The 17816-nt window shown below is 33.6% G+C and overlaps 1 protein-coding gene and 1 long non-coding RNA gene across 2 annotated transcripts; one reads left to right on the forward strand and one right to left on the reverse strand.

The window, feature by feature from the left end:
- Positions 1-1935: 1935 nt before the first annotated feature.
- LOC105318746 (SEC14-like protein 2) lies at positions 1936-16572 on the forward strand. The gene is made up of 12 exons (XM_011416001.4): positions 1936-2133; positions 4844-4913; positions 5025-5068; positions 6718-6871; positions 7725-7822; positions 8476-8551; positions 9435-9515; positions 9855-9938; positions 11038-11144; positions 11556-11701; positions 12157-12323; positions 13631-16572. Exons 1-12 carry the CDS (start codon positions 2080-2082, stop codon positions 13768-13770), a joined length of 1221 nt encoding a protein of 406 aa, XP_011414303.3. The 5' UTR covers positions 1936-2079; the 3' UTR covers positions 13771-16572.
- LOC136273517 (uncharacterized) lies at positions 6736-8306 on the reverse strand. The gene is made up of 2 exons (XR_010711680.1): positions 8068-8306; positions 6736-6864 (listed from the first exon to the last, which is right to left on the reverse strand). It is a non-coding gene; the product is annotated as an uncharacterized lncRNA (long non-coding RNA).
- Positions 16573-17816: the final 1244 nt, after the last annotated feature.

Raw genomic sequence — 17816 nt, forward strand, 5'->3', positions numbered from 1 at the left:
TTACCTTTTACATTCTGGTCCAGGTGTATTTTTCATGCTTCACATTGCTAGTTAGTAGATGCTGCTCGATCGTTTTTCGTTTGTTTAATAACAATGGCTGTATCAAATTTCACAGATTAGCCGCGTCAATGCTATACATACACACAGTACGACGGAGCCTAGGACAGCTTATAATATTGCCCGAAACAAGAAAAGTCTATACAAATAATTTAAAAAATACTTTCAGAGAAAGTCATTAGATCTCATTCGCCTGTATATAACCCCAAAAAAAAAAAGGAATGCAAATACTCGTCAGTCGAGACAAACGGAGATCGAATCATTTTGACTTCGGTTGAAAAGCTTTGCAATACTTTAAAAATACATTGGCCTATTTTATATTATAATCTGTGTATTATTTCAATAGAAACTGCGGTTCGCATTACATAAATAGTGCCTGTTTTGGAGGGTAACAGTATATAAATAGTGCATGTTTGAGAGGGTAACTGTTGAAATTGACACCCTGAGAAAACCATTGTCAACCTCCGCTTCGCTTGGTTTTCTCAGGGAGTCAATTTCAACAGTTACCCTCTCAAACAGGCACTATTTTCTCGTCGGTTGACAATGGTTTTCTCAGGGTGTCAATTTCAACAGTTTAATTCAACAGCATAATTTACGCGCATGTAACATTTCGTTTTATTATACTTTCATGTTGAATACTGAAATCTGATTGGATTAGATGCAGTTAGTAATCCGTTCTATTACCCTCAGCGTTAGCAACACACTTGCCAGCAGCCATAACTTGCCAGCAGCCATTACTTGCCAGCAGCCATAATTTGAATGTAGCCATACATTGCCAGCAGCCATAACTTGAATGTAGCCATAACTTGAATGTAGCCACAACTTGCCAGCAGCCATAACTTGAATGTAGCCACAACTTGCCAGCAGCCATAACTTGAATGTAGCCATAACTTGCCAGCAGCCATAACTTGAATGTAGCCATATAACTTACCAGCAGCCATAACTTGAATGTAGCCATACATTGCCAGCAGCCATAACTTGAATGTAGCCATTACTTGCCAGCAGCCATAACTTGAATGTAGCCATAAATTGCCAGCAGCCATAACTTGAATGTAGCCATAAGTTGTTGTCCGCAAGTTAGACAACTCTTGAAAACGTGCATTGACTATGGTCTATTTCTTTATCTTATCAAAATAAATTACATGTAAAAAAATAAGTAAAGAAAAGTTTTTCAAGTATTTCAATTATAAGTTATTCATACATGTATAACAATGAATAAAGGGCATGAAAAATACATTTAAACCTTATTCTGACTTTTGATTGAATGAAGTAAAGGACATAATTAAAAATCAAATCAAATTACTGACCAATAAGGGCCCTTCAAAGACCAACAGGATGATTGTACAACCATGTAAATAAACAATATGCACAATAAATACAAATACACAAGATGGAAAGGGTTTGTATGGTTAAAATGTGACATAAACATGTGTATACATTTGCTACTTTGTACAGTAACGTTTGTAGATAAAAAAAAAAAGGGGGGGGGGGTTGTCCTCTTCTCGAGTATATCCGGAAATAAACCTATACTATTTCTAATAGCCCTTAAAAAATCAGATCAAATTAGATCAAACTCCGATCTGTCGCAAATCACTTTAAATTCGTGCATTCAGCTACAATATGTAGTCAAATCAAAAGGTCTATAAATACAGAGACATGAATATCTCTGATAAATTTAAGTTTTTGAGCATTATAAAATCACTCGATCTTCATGTCTTATATTAAAAAATGTTCATGCTTCAATAAAAGTGATTCATTATAGTAATTATAAATGGTTTGAATTTCTACCGCGCAGGTAAACTGGATTTTCAATCATTCATTCTCTTTGGGGTGATCCATCATAAATCACCATATTTTAGATCGGGATCGAGATTGTCAATATTGTTTACACTTGTCATCCAAACCAGACGACTCACAAGAACATAGACACTGGTTACACTCGGGGATCGGATTTAGATCACTTATCCATCAATGGAACTTCAAATATCTTAGAAACTTTAAGATGATCAATGACCTTCAGCAATGAGTGGAAGGGTTGGTGATCTAAGCAAAGAGCAAGAGGACTGTCTTCAGAAGGTACCTTTTACAATTCCATGAAGTTTGATACTGATTGAACAGAACGAGATACTTGTGAATGAACCAAATATGTCTGAATCATTGTTGTCACAAGTATGTGCAGTTTAAGCATTGAATCAAGGATAGTAAGCAGCTGATAAGAAGTTTTATAATATACCTACAATGAACATGATGAATGCCAAGTTTTGTTCAAAATTGTTAATAAGAGAGAGAGAAAGGGATTGAGAGAGAGAGAGAGAATGTTTTTGAACTGAAATATTCAGGTTGACAGGGTGTATAGCTACAATTTCTCTTTCACACATGTACATAATATACAGGCAACTGACCAGTTCTCGTCGAGTACGGCCGTTTCTTGCCAGTATACATTGTATTGTCATTTTATCCATATGTAGAACCATTTTAACAAGACCTTAGACATTCAGTATGGCATAGCTATCTATTCCTTGTGTCAAATCAAGTTAAAAATGACGTGGTTTTAAGCAAAATATGCATAGATTGCTTAGTCTTAGCTCAAAAGCCAGACAAATCTTGTTGATTTCAAAGAGCTAGGCTGATTGGCTAGCATTGAAATAGACAGGACAACGTCACATTGCTGTTTGACACAACTACCCAAAGTCAAAGCTCTTGTTAAAATGGTTATAAAATTATATATGAAAAATGACGCAACAATGCAATGGAGAAAAATGATATTCAGTGGAAACTGGTCACATTCGAGTGTTAACCTTAACATTGTATTCACTTGCATGCAGATGGAATGTTGACAATGCTACATACATGTAAACAAACTTTAGTACTACATTTTCGCTGACCCATAGCAATTTTGTTGAAAGTGGGGGGGGGGGGGGGGGCACATAACGTATACCCTAAAACATCATGACAAGTGGGGGAAAAAAAGGAAATATGAAAGAAAACATTGACTTTGTAGCCAATCTTTAAATTCTTCATCCCTCAATGAAGGGGGGATGGGAAAGCAGTGACAACATCTATAGTAAAATGTTATTGTTAGTTACTGTTAAATCCAAGGCAGGAATGTGCCTAGAGTTGGTGCTTAAATCTGGTTTCCCTGGCTGGTGCTATATGGATGAGAGTCTTTTACTTCCCTCAATGGATGGGACACCAGTCCATCACAGGTTTATCTCCGGCATAATCAGATTTATACCTAATTGCAGCAGAGTTGACTGAGACAATGTACATGTCAATAAATTGCCATTTCATAGCTAGCTAGGACACAACACACAACACACAATATCAAGCAGGGATCAAACCAGTGACCTTAAGGTTTAACTCATTGTACAGAACGTTTAAGGTAAGCATCAGGGACAGAAAGTTGAATGTTCCTCTGTAGTGAATCACAGCGTGTAGGTGTTGGAGGAACTGATTTTTTATTCTGATTACAATCTGAGCCTTGGTCTAGCCTTATACAACTGTTGCCTGTTGATGGAGATCAATGGTGGGATTGTAATCTGTTCAGTTGTTTCCTTGGTACAGGCACAGTAGCATACTGAGCACCAGGCGAAATTGTATAATCAGGATGTTCTAAGGTCGTTTTTTCTTATTTCCATGAATCGTGATGCACTTGTACCAAATTCATATTTTATAAAAATTTGTGATATTTAAAAATCTCAATGTCAGCAGCTGCATATGTCTGCTTTGTCATTGCCCTAAAATCTGAGTTATCATAAATCTAGAAAAAGCCATAACTTAAGGTAAATTTCTAGGTCTGTATGATGTGTCCAGAGCTGAAAGTTTATAGCTGAAAATATTAAAAGCAGGGAGATTGATTTGATGCTATGCATAAAAATCAATGATATAATAAGAAAGATTCTATACAGTCATGCCTTTTTGTTTCTGTATAGCTGTTGTGTTCACACGTCATTATCTCACACAGTTAAATGCGTAAATCCCATACATATATTTCATTGTGTTAATGAATCAATTTGCATATTGTTGCCTGTAATATGAACCTAGACATTCTAGGCTTTTATTTCAATCATTATTTGTTATAATCATGATATTATTTTTTTTTTTAATGTTTATGCCCCCTGAGGGCCCTTGATTGGTGAATAAATATATAAATAAAGCTGTATGTAGCAATAAGTTTCAAGCACAATATGATATTGGCAGATTCACATGGTACAATGTATATGTAACTATAGTATTAATACAAATATGAATAACCCTGATATCAGAGATTTACATCACAAGGTAGATAATCAGAGGGTGACATGTCCAAATCTGTGTCATTTCAACTCGCGGTCAGTATCTGACCTAGCTCACACTGAGACTTACAAGCTGAATCAGATACTTGACCGTGTTGTGTGTAAATTTTGACAGTGCATTAATCTCTAATTACCAAACTATTGTGATATATATATATTTGTGTAAACTAAAAAAAATCATATGAAGCAAAACATAAGGTTACCGTTAAGAATGCAAAAAATGAAATCATGCCAATGGCAAAGTCATTTTCATTCTCCTAAGTCTTAGATTGTACTTTGTATTATAAACTAATAGGATAGAGCAAATTACACCTCAAGTTTAATGTCTTTGATAAAGAATTAAATTATTTGCCCCTGGTTTTTTGTTACATACATGTTTTACTGCGGTCCATTTATCAAAATTTATTTTCCGGTATTATCGATTTTCTGTTTCTTAATAACAAACAGGCCTCTTGCATTAGTGTATTATTTTTTTTTTTTTTTTTTTTTAGTTCAAAGAAAGATTAAAAGATGTGCTGAAGCCAGGGCATGACGACTACTACCTGCTGAGATGGTTGAGAGGTAAGTCAGGCATGGAGTACTCTCAAAAACTTTCTACAGAAGATATGATTGTGTCAGATGTGCCATTCTAATATTTCTTGAAATATAATTCAAAGCAATGTTTGTTTGCAGCCAGAGACTTCGATCTAAACAAGTCGGAGACCATGCTGAGAAATGTAAGTCACATTTATTTGGATTGATTTAATTTCCATGGAATTAGATAAATTCAAGTTGATGGCTTGAACCACAGCTGAAACAGGCTGGTGCAGAATTAAAAGATCTTGGTTTCCTTGTTAGATGCCATTTTTTCTTAAATCAATCATCAATTTTTTTTTCTTTTCATTATATCCATGCATTATATGAAGTGCTAAACATAAATTTTGTCGCTATATTGTGGGACTTTGTAAGAATATCTAAATCCTATAATGTAGATTCCTTTTTTTTATGCGAGTACTTAAGATCGTTTTAACAAGAGCTTGGACTTTCAGTTGGATGTTACTATCAAGTTTGCTCAACAGAACAAGCTGTCAAACAGTGATGTCCTTTCTACTTATTCACTAAGAGAAGCTCATTAATATTCATAGAATATTCATATTCAAAACCAGACGGTTGTTTGCCAAGATGAAGATCTGTTCTGTTGTGTAAAATTGACGCTGTTTCAACATTATATACATCCCTGGATAAAGTCTTGCAAGTGTCACTATGTTCAATGTATTCATATCAATAAGCCAATGACTGGACAGCTCACCATGATTAGAGCCTGAGCCTTCGGCCAATCAGAGTTTGTCACGCACTTCCTTAACTCCAAGCTCTTGTTAAAACATTTCTATTACTTAAGGAGGCCGATTTGGGTTTTTTTGCGGAAAAACTACAACAGCATAACTCTTTATTTTTTAACCATATGTAATTTAAACCAACTCTAGTTTATTTGCGACGGTTCATGAAAATCGACCGTCTGGTTCTTTTTAGGGACCATCTCAAAATAGAGGTACATTTACTAATTAAAAGGAATATATAGGAAACGGTCATTTTCCGCACATCAAAGCAGTTTTAAAAAAATACTACAATAGCTTTTTTCTCAAATTGTTATATATGATTAGTCATATCATTTCCTACCTTATATGTAAAAACCACAAAATTCTATCGTCTGGTTTTTAGTGGGGGCCATCTCAAAATATTAAAATGCACCAAATTTTGCTATAGATTTGGATCATCACGAATGATGATTGGTATAATGGATTCATTCCAAAAATGAGGAAAATATCCTCGAGGATAGCATCATTCTGTATATAAAATTTCAACAGCGTACAATTTTTACTTATTCTTTTATGTTATTTCTTATAACGTACTCCTACAAAGCTTCAATTTATCATAACGTCATAAAAGCGCAATTGCAATGTTCCCCTACCGCACAACGTAAAAATCGTGTTAAAAATTAAAAAAATTCCTTTAAAAATCTAGATATTTTTATCTGTATTTTGTTTATTGTGTTCAATTTTATAAGTGATATGGAAAAAAATTCATAAGAAGTATAAATCAACTGTATTATTTTAGAATGCGCAAAAGCATGCGCAATGCAAACTAAAGTCGGCCTCCTTAATTCTGTTGTTTTGTATATGTATCAAGTTAGAGAATACAAATAATTGAACAACTATCTTATACATAATACATGTATTTTGATATCACTAAGTTATTAACTGTCAAAAAAAAGTAGTGAGATTTTTAAATACATGCGGGATTCTTAATTCTCATGATTTTATGCAGATATTAATTCCTCATGTTTAATTAGAAATCAACAATAAATGAGTTGTCTTTGAATCTGCAGCATTTTTCCTGGAGGAAGAGAGAGAAGTTGGAGAACATAGCTGATTGGGAGTGTCCGGAGGTGATCCAGAAATACTTCACGGGGGGTCTGTTTGGTGTGGATGTGGATGGCTGCCCCGTCTGGATCGATCCGTTTGGACAGATTGATCTGAAAGGTACCAACAGCAGAAATATCTGTTGTGTGAAGACCCAGTGGAATTGTTAGATTTTGTTGTGGCTCAGTTTTTATGGATTTTGTTTTTCAACTGAACTTGTGGGGGGTCAGTGTTCCTGGGTAGCCAAAATTTTCCTGGTTCATGGGGACGTAATTTTCGTTGGTTGTGAAATTTGGACATTTTTGATAAATATTAAACAGATGCTTGCATATTCATTTGTGGGGATGTAATTCGTGGGTAAGCTGGGCTACCCATGGAAGCTATGAGCATTGGTCCCCCATGAACAATGATGATTCCACAGTTACCAACAGAGCTATATGTAGCTAGGTACTGTGGAGTTGCGGATTTTGTGGTGGCTACATTTTTGTGGATTTCCTTGATACCCATAAATTTAATGTCCCCTGAGGAATTTTACATACTGTATACAGGGTTATTTTTGCCCTTCTACACTTACAAATAGTTTCGCCCCATCTTGAATTTGCCCAGACACATTGTGTTTAAAAAGAGATATTAAGAGACATTGGAATTTGCCCAGTCTTAAATTCACCGGCTGACAACGAGGGCAAAAGGGGCTGAAATAAAACGGGGGCAAACATTCCCTAGTATATAAAGAATGGTGACAATGGTGAAATGCATTTATGAACATGTGAATCTATAGATAACATCCTCATCATTCATTAGATATTGACAAGCCACAAAAATTGGCCCCAATGAAATTTAAATGATTCAATGGTATCTTGTTGGATTGAAAAGTCTGTTGTGATGCAAATTTGAGATACTAGTAGCCCATATATTAACAAATGCATGAGATGAGGGGTATCTGTCTGTATACTTTCTGTTTAATATTTTACAGGCATGTTAAAATCAGCCAAAAAAGCTGATATCATCAAGGCCAAAGTTCAGCTTCTGGAAAAACTCCACAGAGAAACATTCTTAGATCTCAGCAAACAGGTAATCAGTGTCTAGCTATATACCGTGGTTTCTTTAACATTCAAGGGTATCAGTTTTCGTGGATTCAACAAAATAACAGTTTCCAGGATTATCGGTAGGTAAATCGAGGCCAATGACCCTATCAATACAAAATGTTAGTAGAAAATTGCATTTCAATGAGCATTTAATTTCATGGATGAGCTTAACAACAAAATCAACAAAAATTCAACGAAATATTGATGAAATCACAGTAGTGGTTAACTCACCGTATTTAGAAGCACAATATTTAGTCACTTTGACTCAAATTGACATAATTTGACAATGTGGTCCATTTAATTGTTGCTTATTTGTGGGTCATTGTGTCGTTAATTAAACTTGAATGATATATACTCCCCTACAATATATTATAATTGTTTTGCAAAACCTTTCAGTAAAACATTCTTCTAAGACATTAATTTTCACCTCTTTGTAAACAATATTCTTTATAACTGCGGTTTGATCTCAGATTGTTTATAACTAAGCTTCTTTATAGCTGAGATTCTTAAGTTTATATCCATACAAAAAGCTGATTTGATGTGAAAGGTAAGGAAAAGATAAAATCTCTCTAATTAGTAATTTCCTTTGACAAGTATTATGACCTGTATAAATTTTTTTTCTGTATTTGTTCTTTGTAGAAAGGTCAGAGAGTAGAATCCCTGATCATCTTGTATGACCTTGCAAAGCTCGGAATGAAACACTTGTACAAGCCAGGTATAGTGTAGATGATACTAGTATAGACAATACTTGTATCATATAGATTCAGAATCTGAACTCACACGTTCAAACCAAGTACATACTGGCATTTTTGTTTTTGGGGTTGATGAGGACATGAAATTATTCATTTGTAGTTTAACTGTTCTATATTTCACTCTCTATAAGTATGAGATGGGGCATGGAAATAAGGAAATAATGGTAACAGAGGGGGAGATCTCCATCACATTATAACCACTCGATCATGATAGGTAGCTGATGAATTCAGAGCATACTTATTTGTTACAGGAAATAAGACAAAAAATCTCATTAAAGATAAAAGACACATTTAATTAAATGCCAGATCCTCCTAGTGGTGTGATTGCTATGTTGAACAAAAAGCACATGTTTAATGACAACCTTATTGTCATCGGGTAGGAGGAAAAACTAATTAAAGAAATTGTAGAGTAAATATAAGACTAAGCAGATACTGATTTGTCTGTCTGATTTGTCTGCCTGTCTGTTTATTTGTCTGATTTTTCTGTCTGTTTATCTGTCTATCTGATTTGTCCATCTGTTTATCTGTCTGATTTGTCTGTCTGTGTATCTGTCTGTCTGATTTTTCTGTCTGTGTATCTGTCTGTCTGATTTTTCTGTCTGTGTATCTGTCTAATTTGTCTCTCTGTTTATCTGTCTATCTGATTTGTCTGTCTGATTTTTCTGTCTGTGTATCTGTCTGATTTGTCTGTCTGTTTATCTGTCTAATTTGTCTGATTTATATGTCTAATATTTGTCTGTCTGTTTATCTATATGATTTGTCTGTCTGTTTACCTGTCTGATTTGTCTGTGTATCTGTCTGTTTATCTGTCTGATTTGTCCATCTGATTTGTCTGTCTGTCTGTAGGTGTGGATGCTTACTGTGAGATGATCACCATGTTTGAGGACCACTACCCGGAGACCTTGAAGTATGCCATCGTTATCAATGGTAAGACAGCAGGAAACAACTCCCTCTTATTGTTTCTCCAAAATTGCTATATTATCCTTCTACTGCACTGCTGATAATAATTAAATCAAGATGAAAGAGCTAGATTCTCTTATACAGATAGATTGACTTTTCAGAACTACATGTATGTTATAGAATAATATGTGAAATTTCTTTCTATATTTTTCATTACATGGTACATGAGTATCTTAATCCAAAAACACTCATATGAAAGCAAGCTTTATTTTCTGAGATAAAGTAAATACATGTATAAATTGCATGTAGTTTCGTTTTTATTAGGTTTTTAACTACCTGGGTATTAAAAAATTAATCTTGTTTCAGCGCCTCGGTTTTTCCCCATAGCCTACAACATTGTGAAACCTTTTCTATCAGAAGCCACTGCCAAGAAGACAATCATCTTAGGAAGTAAGGTTCTATTTATTAGCTTAATTAAAAATCAGAATTGAAGTGGTAAACAATGGACCCAGAAAAGCAATATTGTAATGGTAAGGACAGCTTTATAGAAATACTCAGCTTGGGAATGAGAGGCCGGTTAAACAAGAACAGTAAGAACTTCTCACACCAACCCCATAAATTGAATACATTATTTAAATGACAAAGTGCATCATAAAAACACAAACCTAATTACCTGGCTGTGTTGAAGCTGCACGTCTGTAGCTCCCAGTCTGTAAATTCAGATGGACAACATGGGAGCTACAGTGCCTCCCATAATAAAGAGCTTTAATTTATGGCTACCAAAAATTGTGCTAGTTTATGACTCATTAACCTTATTTACACACAAATTCTGTGGAAAAAAATCAGTACCATTAAATTCTTTATGCAATCGACAACCGACATCATCTCTTTACTTCCTCAGACTTAGCCTAAAGATGCTATTCAACCTTTGAAAATTAAGTGTTTTTTAATTCATTTTGAGATCAAGAGTCACCAGTAAACCAACTGAACTACTTCACTGTAGGGGCTGATGATGGTGTTTTAAAAGAATATCAGAGGCAAGTTAAGTGATGATATCTGTAGTAAAATGTCTGAGGAGGAATTTTTGGAACCAAATATTTGTACAGACTGTGTTCGGAAATAAAATGAATCAGTCTTTTTTACTATGGTAGGCACTTTAGCGCCCATATCGTCCATCTAAATTTTATCAAACCTGAAGCTACACACCTGCAGCTAGCTGTGTCAATGAGAGTAACTATGAAATCTCATAAACAATAGATGTATAGAACTGTCAATCTCCCTGATGTGGGTCTTATTAAAGAAACATTTCCCAGCTGGTAAAAAAGCTTTTTTTGTACATTTGTACATTATACATTGATTGCCTTGTTTGATTTTTAATATAATTTTAATTTTAATATAATATTAGGAAGATGCTTTTAATTTGACTTTAGATCTAAATGTCAGCTTTATTTTTCCATGTAAAAAAAATGCAGTCATATCCCTGGTATATTGAAAATCCTTGTTGTTACCTGTTAACTCATTGTAACCAGTTGTGGTTTTGATTTGTCAGCCAATTACCATGACACTCTGTACCGGTACATCTCCCCGGAGCAGCTCCCTGTCTGCTATGGAGGGAAGCGGACAGATCCCGATGGCAATCCAACCTGCCGGTCTCAGGTATATCTGCTAGAATTTTACCCCTGCATTGAAATTATCATGGTCATCCTGGAATACAAGTGATAAACATTTTGACCCATAAATGACAGTTCTATTCCCAAGACGAAAACCTCATACAATGTATAACAATCATAGCAATAGTTTTTCTGTAGTTGGTGTATATTAAGCAATTGAACAGATGAATGATCAAAACAGTATGATAATCTCAGTTTAGAAATGTTACAGTTCTTGCACATGTATTATGAAAAAAAAAAAAGAATTGAGTTACCTCCCTTAATTTGGAAATACAATGTACCAGTAATCACTAATAACTCATCATTTGTACCATGCTGTGATAATGGATTTTTCTCTTCGCTGCATCCCCTTCCTCTACCTTTGTACCACCTTAAACTATGCCTTGTATTTGAACAGATAGGGCAGGGTGGGGAAGTTCCTCTGTCTTATTACAAACAACAGATGTTGTCAGCGGACATTGACAATGCAGTGTGTGTCAGTGTGGGGAGGGGCTCCTCTCTACAGGTGGAGTGTGAAGTGGCCGTCAAAAACAGTGCAATAAGGTAGAGATACTGACACTATATGTCCGTATTGGAGATGTTTTGTCAATGGATGTTCATGTTTTACATGTACCGGTACCTTAATGTCATTGCGTAGCTCTGTAGAATGGATATTTTTGGGGTTATAAACTTGAACTGAAGGTTATTGCCTTTCAAGTTCATCCTAGTGAAAGACCAAAAACTAAATACATAACGAAAAATTGCAAAACGATTTTAAGATCCATACAACCTGTATTATCGTGCTCTCATATGCTGTTGTTTCTTGCTGAGCACAGTGGTGTCAATAAAAAATATTGTTATCTAAGATATCTATATCTCAAATTATTGTTTTTACCAGGCATCAAAAAGAAATGTCATAATAGTAAGTTTACAGGGATGTTTACGGTGTAAAATATAAATAACAACTGAAAACCAGATAATTTTTCTATTTCACATGAAATTGTTAATTTTTTAAAAAGGTGGCAGTTTTCTACTCAGGGATATGACATTGGGTTTGGTGTGTATCGGAGGACAACAGGTGAGAGACAGAAGGCGAGTAAGATGGAGGAGGTAGTTCCCACACACAGAGTGAACTCCCATCTGGTGCCGGAGGATGGCAGCGTCACCTGTACTGAGGCAGGAACTTGTAAGTCCTGTACTTTATGCATAAATTCTCAGCTTGTTCTTAAATTGTAATTGGTATACTGTGTCATAGGTTTAAATGTGTAGTGATATAGGAACTTGTAAGTTCTCAACTTCTATACATGTACTGATTAAGAGGTTTATAAAGTTCTGAAAGTGTTCTCAACTTGTACTGAGTTAGGAATTGTAAGTTCTCAATTTGTACTGAGTTAGGAAGTTCTCAACTTGCACTGAGATAAAAACTAAGTTCTCAAATTGAAGTAAGATAGGAATTTGTAGGTCCTCAACTTGTACTGAGTTGGAATTGTAAGTTCTCAGTTTAACTGAGTTAAAAACTTGTAAGTTCTCAAATTGAGGTAAGTTAGAAATTTGTAGGTCCTCATTAATTTGTACTGAATTAGGAATTGGTAGTTCTAAACTTGTACAAAGTGAAAAACTAGTAAGTTCTTAACTTGTACTGAGTTAGGTACTTGTAAGTCCTTAACTTGAACTGAATGAGAAAAGTGTGAGTTTTCAGCCTGTACTGATACAGGAAAATCTGTAGTTTTCAACTTATATTTAGTCTGATGTAGGAGTGTGAAAGTTCCTAACTTATACTGATCTAGGAGTGTGTAATATTTTAACTTGTACTGATTAAGGGGTGTGTAATGTTTCAACTTGTAAGCTCTTACAATTAACAAGTTATGGTGTAGAATGTATAGATGTGTTTTCCCGACTTGTGCTGGTGAAAGGGTGTGTAGTTTCTCAACTAGTTTTCAGTTTGTACTAATGTAGAATACGTAAGTAGTGTGTACTCAAATTTAAGTTAAGGTGAAACATGCAACTTTTTTTTCTTTTATAGTGATGAAGGAGCATTTTTAATCTAGACTTATTCTCAACTTTTAATGATGTTGAAAGTGTAAATTCTTAACTTCACTTTGTATGTTCGCAACTTGTAGATTAAGCAAAATAAAATAATGTTACTTCGAACTTGTTAAATAGGAATATTTGTGAAGATTTAGAAATGTGTAGGTTCTCAACTTGTATAAAAAAAAAAGATTGAGAAGATTAAAATGGAATAGGAAAATGTAGGGTCTTAACTTTCAGAGAAGTATTCATGAAAAAGTCCTCATCTTATAGATGATGTTGAATGTGTAAGTTCTTGACTTCTAGTATAGAGGTACTCAACTTAAGTAAAATAAGATTGCTTATTAAGTGCTCAACTTGAATTTAAGAATAGATGTGTACCAGTACGTTCTTTTAAAAGACTGATTAATATTTTATTTTGATATATATAGATATCAATGACATAACAGAGGCCTTTAATTGTAGATGTCCTACGGTTTGATAACACTTACAGCTGGACAAAGGCCAAGCGGTTACACTACCTGGTAGAGGTGTTAGAACCGGACACGGAGGACTTCACCAACCCCAACTCCTCCCAAGCCAGCTTTCATATCAAGCCGGAGTAGTTGTTTTATAAGGAGGTGTGATACCAGTCTAAGTCATGTTATATTGATTTATTGATTATTATTTAGTCACGGTGCCGGTTCATGTTAAGTCACCAGAATCATTGAATTTAGACCCCAGTGTTTAGTTTTATTTAAATTCTTATGGAAACTGATTGCTTAAGTCATGTTCTTAGTTAAATGTATCCAGTGTTAATACTATTACATATTGGATATGCATGTATGGTATTTTGAGATCCTAGATGAGATCTTGGTGTTCTTTGGACCAGTTGCCAATGATTATTTGAAGAAAAAGTTAAGCTATTTTTGTCATCAGAATGAATGATTGAGACTACTAAGGTCAAAGTTGAACGAGTGCTGAAGTGTGGGTGTTGACAATGCGTTTCCTTGTTACTGTGGTGAGCGTTTATTTTGTTAACATTCCTGCTGGTCTACCTTTATCAATGCAATGTAAGTGAGTACGCCGTTTGAAGTGATCACAAACTTAGTGACCTGTGGATCTCGTGATGAATACAAATGTACATCAATAGAATGGCTGGTTCACTTTGTAAGGATCAAAGCATATAAAGAGTTGTTGTGATTTTTTTTTTAACAATATTTTAAAATACATGGATATATATGATACTCCTGGTACATGTATTACCAACTGTAGTCAAGTGAAGTCCCCTTTCTCTCTTATTTACACATACTTTACACACACATGGAAACTATTTTGTTTATTGTTATTATATTGAATAACTATTTTATTGTTGAGTGATTTTAGAACTTTTGTTTGTTATATAGATTCTGTTGTGTACACTGCATTGATGGCACATTGCTGTAATTTTCGTCATTTTGTTTGCTCAAACTTACCGGTATAAACTTTGGTCAAAGGAATTTCTGTAATCAGGGTTCCCTCATTTTAAATTTTACTGTGCTTCAAATGGCCTGATATTATTATGTAGCTTAAAGTTTACTAAAACGATTAAAAGAAATTGATTATTTATTTTGTAAATATGATTGACAAAACAAAAATTTTGGGGTACATTTTATACGGTAAGTACTGTGGAATTAAAAGTCCTACTGTTGTAAAAAAAAAAAAAAAAGTTAACTGTATTGTGTATGCACAGTAAAACAGCTCATCGAGATCCCTGATTAAGAGGACTGGATCATATTGTCGTCAAAGCGATGAAGTATTTATAAAAATATTTTTTGTGCTTGTTTGAATTATGTCGTATTTTTATTTGCAAAATATACATGTATTTTTGTCTAAGTCAGGAGAAAGAAACACTGATTTTCAATTTCCAGATTTTATTTACCGGGTAGCCTATTTATACATTTTACTGTAAATACAAAATGTTAAGTATCTTAAAGTTGCAAAACTTTAAATCAGGTTATAGTTGCATAACCCAATGGAAGTTATCCTCTTTGATTGTGCCAAACAAAATCACTAACAAATGCTGTAGACTGGAAGATTAAGGATGATTGTATATTGTTGACTTTTTTAGTTTTAGCTCACCTGATTCACAATGGTGACCAATAATTATCTGTGTTCATATGTTGTCCTTTGTATGTACTGTGTTAACATTTGAACATATATACTGAAAAATCAGTATGGTTTTAAGGTTTTGACTTTATTGATTATGTAAGGAAAACATTTATGATTTACATTATTCTTTTTACAATCTTTCTGGGAATTTGACACTGTAGCTTAAAACTTATTATGTGTTATTAGCCATCCCCTCCTTTTTGCCCCTACCCAAATATTTTTATTTTTCACTTAATTGACCAATAACATGAGTAGTGCTAATGCACCAGAATGATTTATTATACACGTGTATATGGTGTTTTACTTTTATCATAAAAAGTGACCGATTAAGTTGGAGTTACATCTACCCACCAACAAACATTCAACTGAATGGGGTTCATTCATTGAACTTTATTAATATTTTCCTCTTTGATTATTCACGTTTGATAATTATTTACTGCTCATAATGTAAAAATGGATAATTTGTAGACAGAATTTATATATAAAAAAAATGCTATTGTATGAATACCAATCTCTTTCATTTTCTTGATCCTTCATCACTTATTTTCCTTTATATTTGTTTTGCATTATGGTAATAATGTAAATTCTGCATTTATTAAAGCAGTTTATTGGTATGCTGTGAATCCCATATCGGGCTGTATTTTACTCAGGTGAGCGGTAAGGCCCTTGCACCTCTTGTAATTGGTTCAGTGTCGTGGGATGCCTGGCATTATGATGGATAATTTGTCAATGTATCACAGAGCTGCAGATTTGTAGCATTTAATTGTTACCTGCTTGGAATTAAACTTAAATTGTGAAGGAATTGAAGTATGTATAGCTAGTCTACACCTTGTGACTAGTACGTATGACAATTGAGGACAAAACTTTCTCATTATTAAGATAAGATGAAAGTGACTAAAATTAAATCAAGATATATGTTTTAATTTGATAGCGGTCCAATGAAAAATAAATTAATATAGTTCTCAAAGCATAAAGTGATGAATGGGTTGCAGATCTGTTGTATGAGGTTTTTTTATCAAATACTTAATTTATAGAAAATACTACGTAGACATTTCTAACCCTGTGTACGTAACTGTGATTCTCCCTGAATGTTTTATGAGCAATGGTACAATGTAGATGGGCTTGCTTGTAGTATTTTGTTGTAGATGTGACAACACCTACACTCCAATCAAGCTTTTTTGTCTGTGTTAACTCTCTAGAAGTGTTCCTAATAAAAAAAATAAAGTATTTAATGTTATATAATAAAATGAACTTCTATTTCTGTGTATTGATTTTCTAGAAGTGTTCATTATGTTGTTATCTTTTTTTAAAATAAATTGTTAATATATTTAATGTTTTATAACAAATCGACACTAAAGTAGTTAGTTAAATGAATGTACAATAAATGCAGAAACTCACTAAACATGTTTGTTATTTTCTAAAATAAATTGAAATTAAAATGGCTGTGACCATAGTTTGGCCACATTATATATAGACGAAGAGACCGTACAAAAATGTGAGAATTAATTTTACAATGTAATTATTATTAAATGTGAAGGATTCTAAGACAGACGTAATGGATAATCCTTACATCTGCATTAACTGCACCAATTCAATTCTTTATTCACTCAAGACTGTCTCTGACTGCACCAAATATCCGGATGATATTAAGAGCTATACACACCATGAGGCCATATTTTCATATTAGCTGTTTTTGAAGACTTTGTTAGCTCGTCTGGGGTTTTTCTTTTAAACAAAGAAAAATTCGTCTCAAATTGATTAATAGTTTTGAAACTTTTCTGTTTAAATTCTTTATATGATGTTTTTCACACAAGGACAATGTTGTAATATACCAGATGATGTGGATAATTAACTACGGCACTTTATCATTTACAGCAATATTTTTGTATAAAAAAATATTTTAAAATTTTATTTTATTTATAAATCTGATATTAGAATGATGCATATTCTGGGTCCATTTGTACAATACCACTCTCCTTGGAAAAGATGACGTCCATGAATTTGCATTTTAATATTTTTTGTTAATGTTGGAAAGGAGATTTTATGGGGGTTTTTTTGTTTGGTTTTTTTTTTGCAGAGCACTTGCTTTTTGGGAAAATTTGATCGGTTTATTTATAGATTCACAATTCGTCCGCATATCATCAAATATATTGTTGCATATATATCATGTTACATTGTACATGAGCCGATATAATACTTCATGTATCAAACAGAGAATTAAAATAAGTCATACTATATTTAGATCGTGGTTTTTATACAAAACATAGATTATATTTATAAAATTTATTTACATCTAATTATGTCAATTAGGTACATCTGCTCCTGACGGTTAGTAGAGCAATTGAAAATAGAGAATTGGCTAGTATAAATGATAAAGTAGGATCACATACGAAATGGAGAAGCGTTGAAACACAATAGGTGAATAAAAACTCATGATCTCGAATGGTATGAACAATTTAATGTCAATGTAACAGACGTAATTCAACATATTTTTTTTTTTGTTATTTTAAACTAGTTTCAT

This window comes from Magallana gigas, chromosome 3, assembly GCF_963853765.1.
Source record: "Magallana gigas chromosome 3, xbMagGiga1.1, whole genome shotgun sequence".
NCBI lineage: Eukaryota > Metazoa > Mollusca > Bivalvia > Ostreida > Ostreidae > Magallana > Magallana gigas.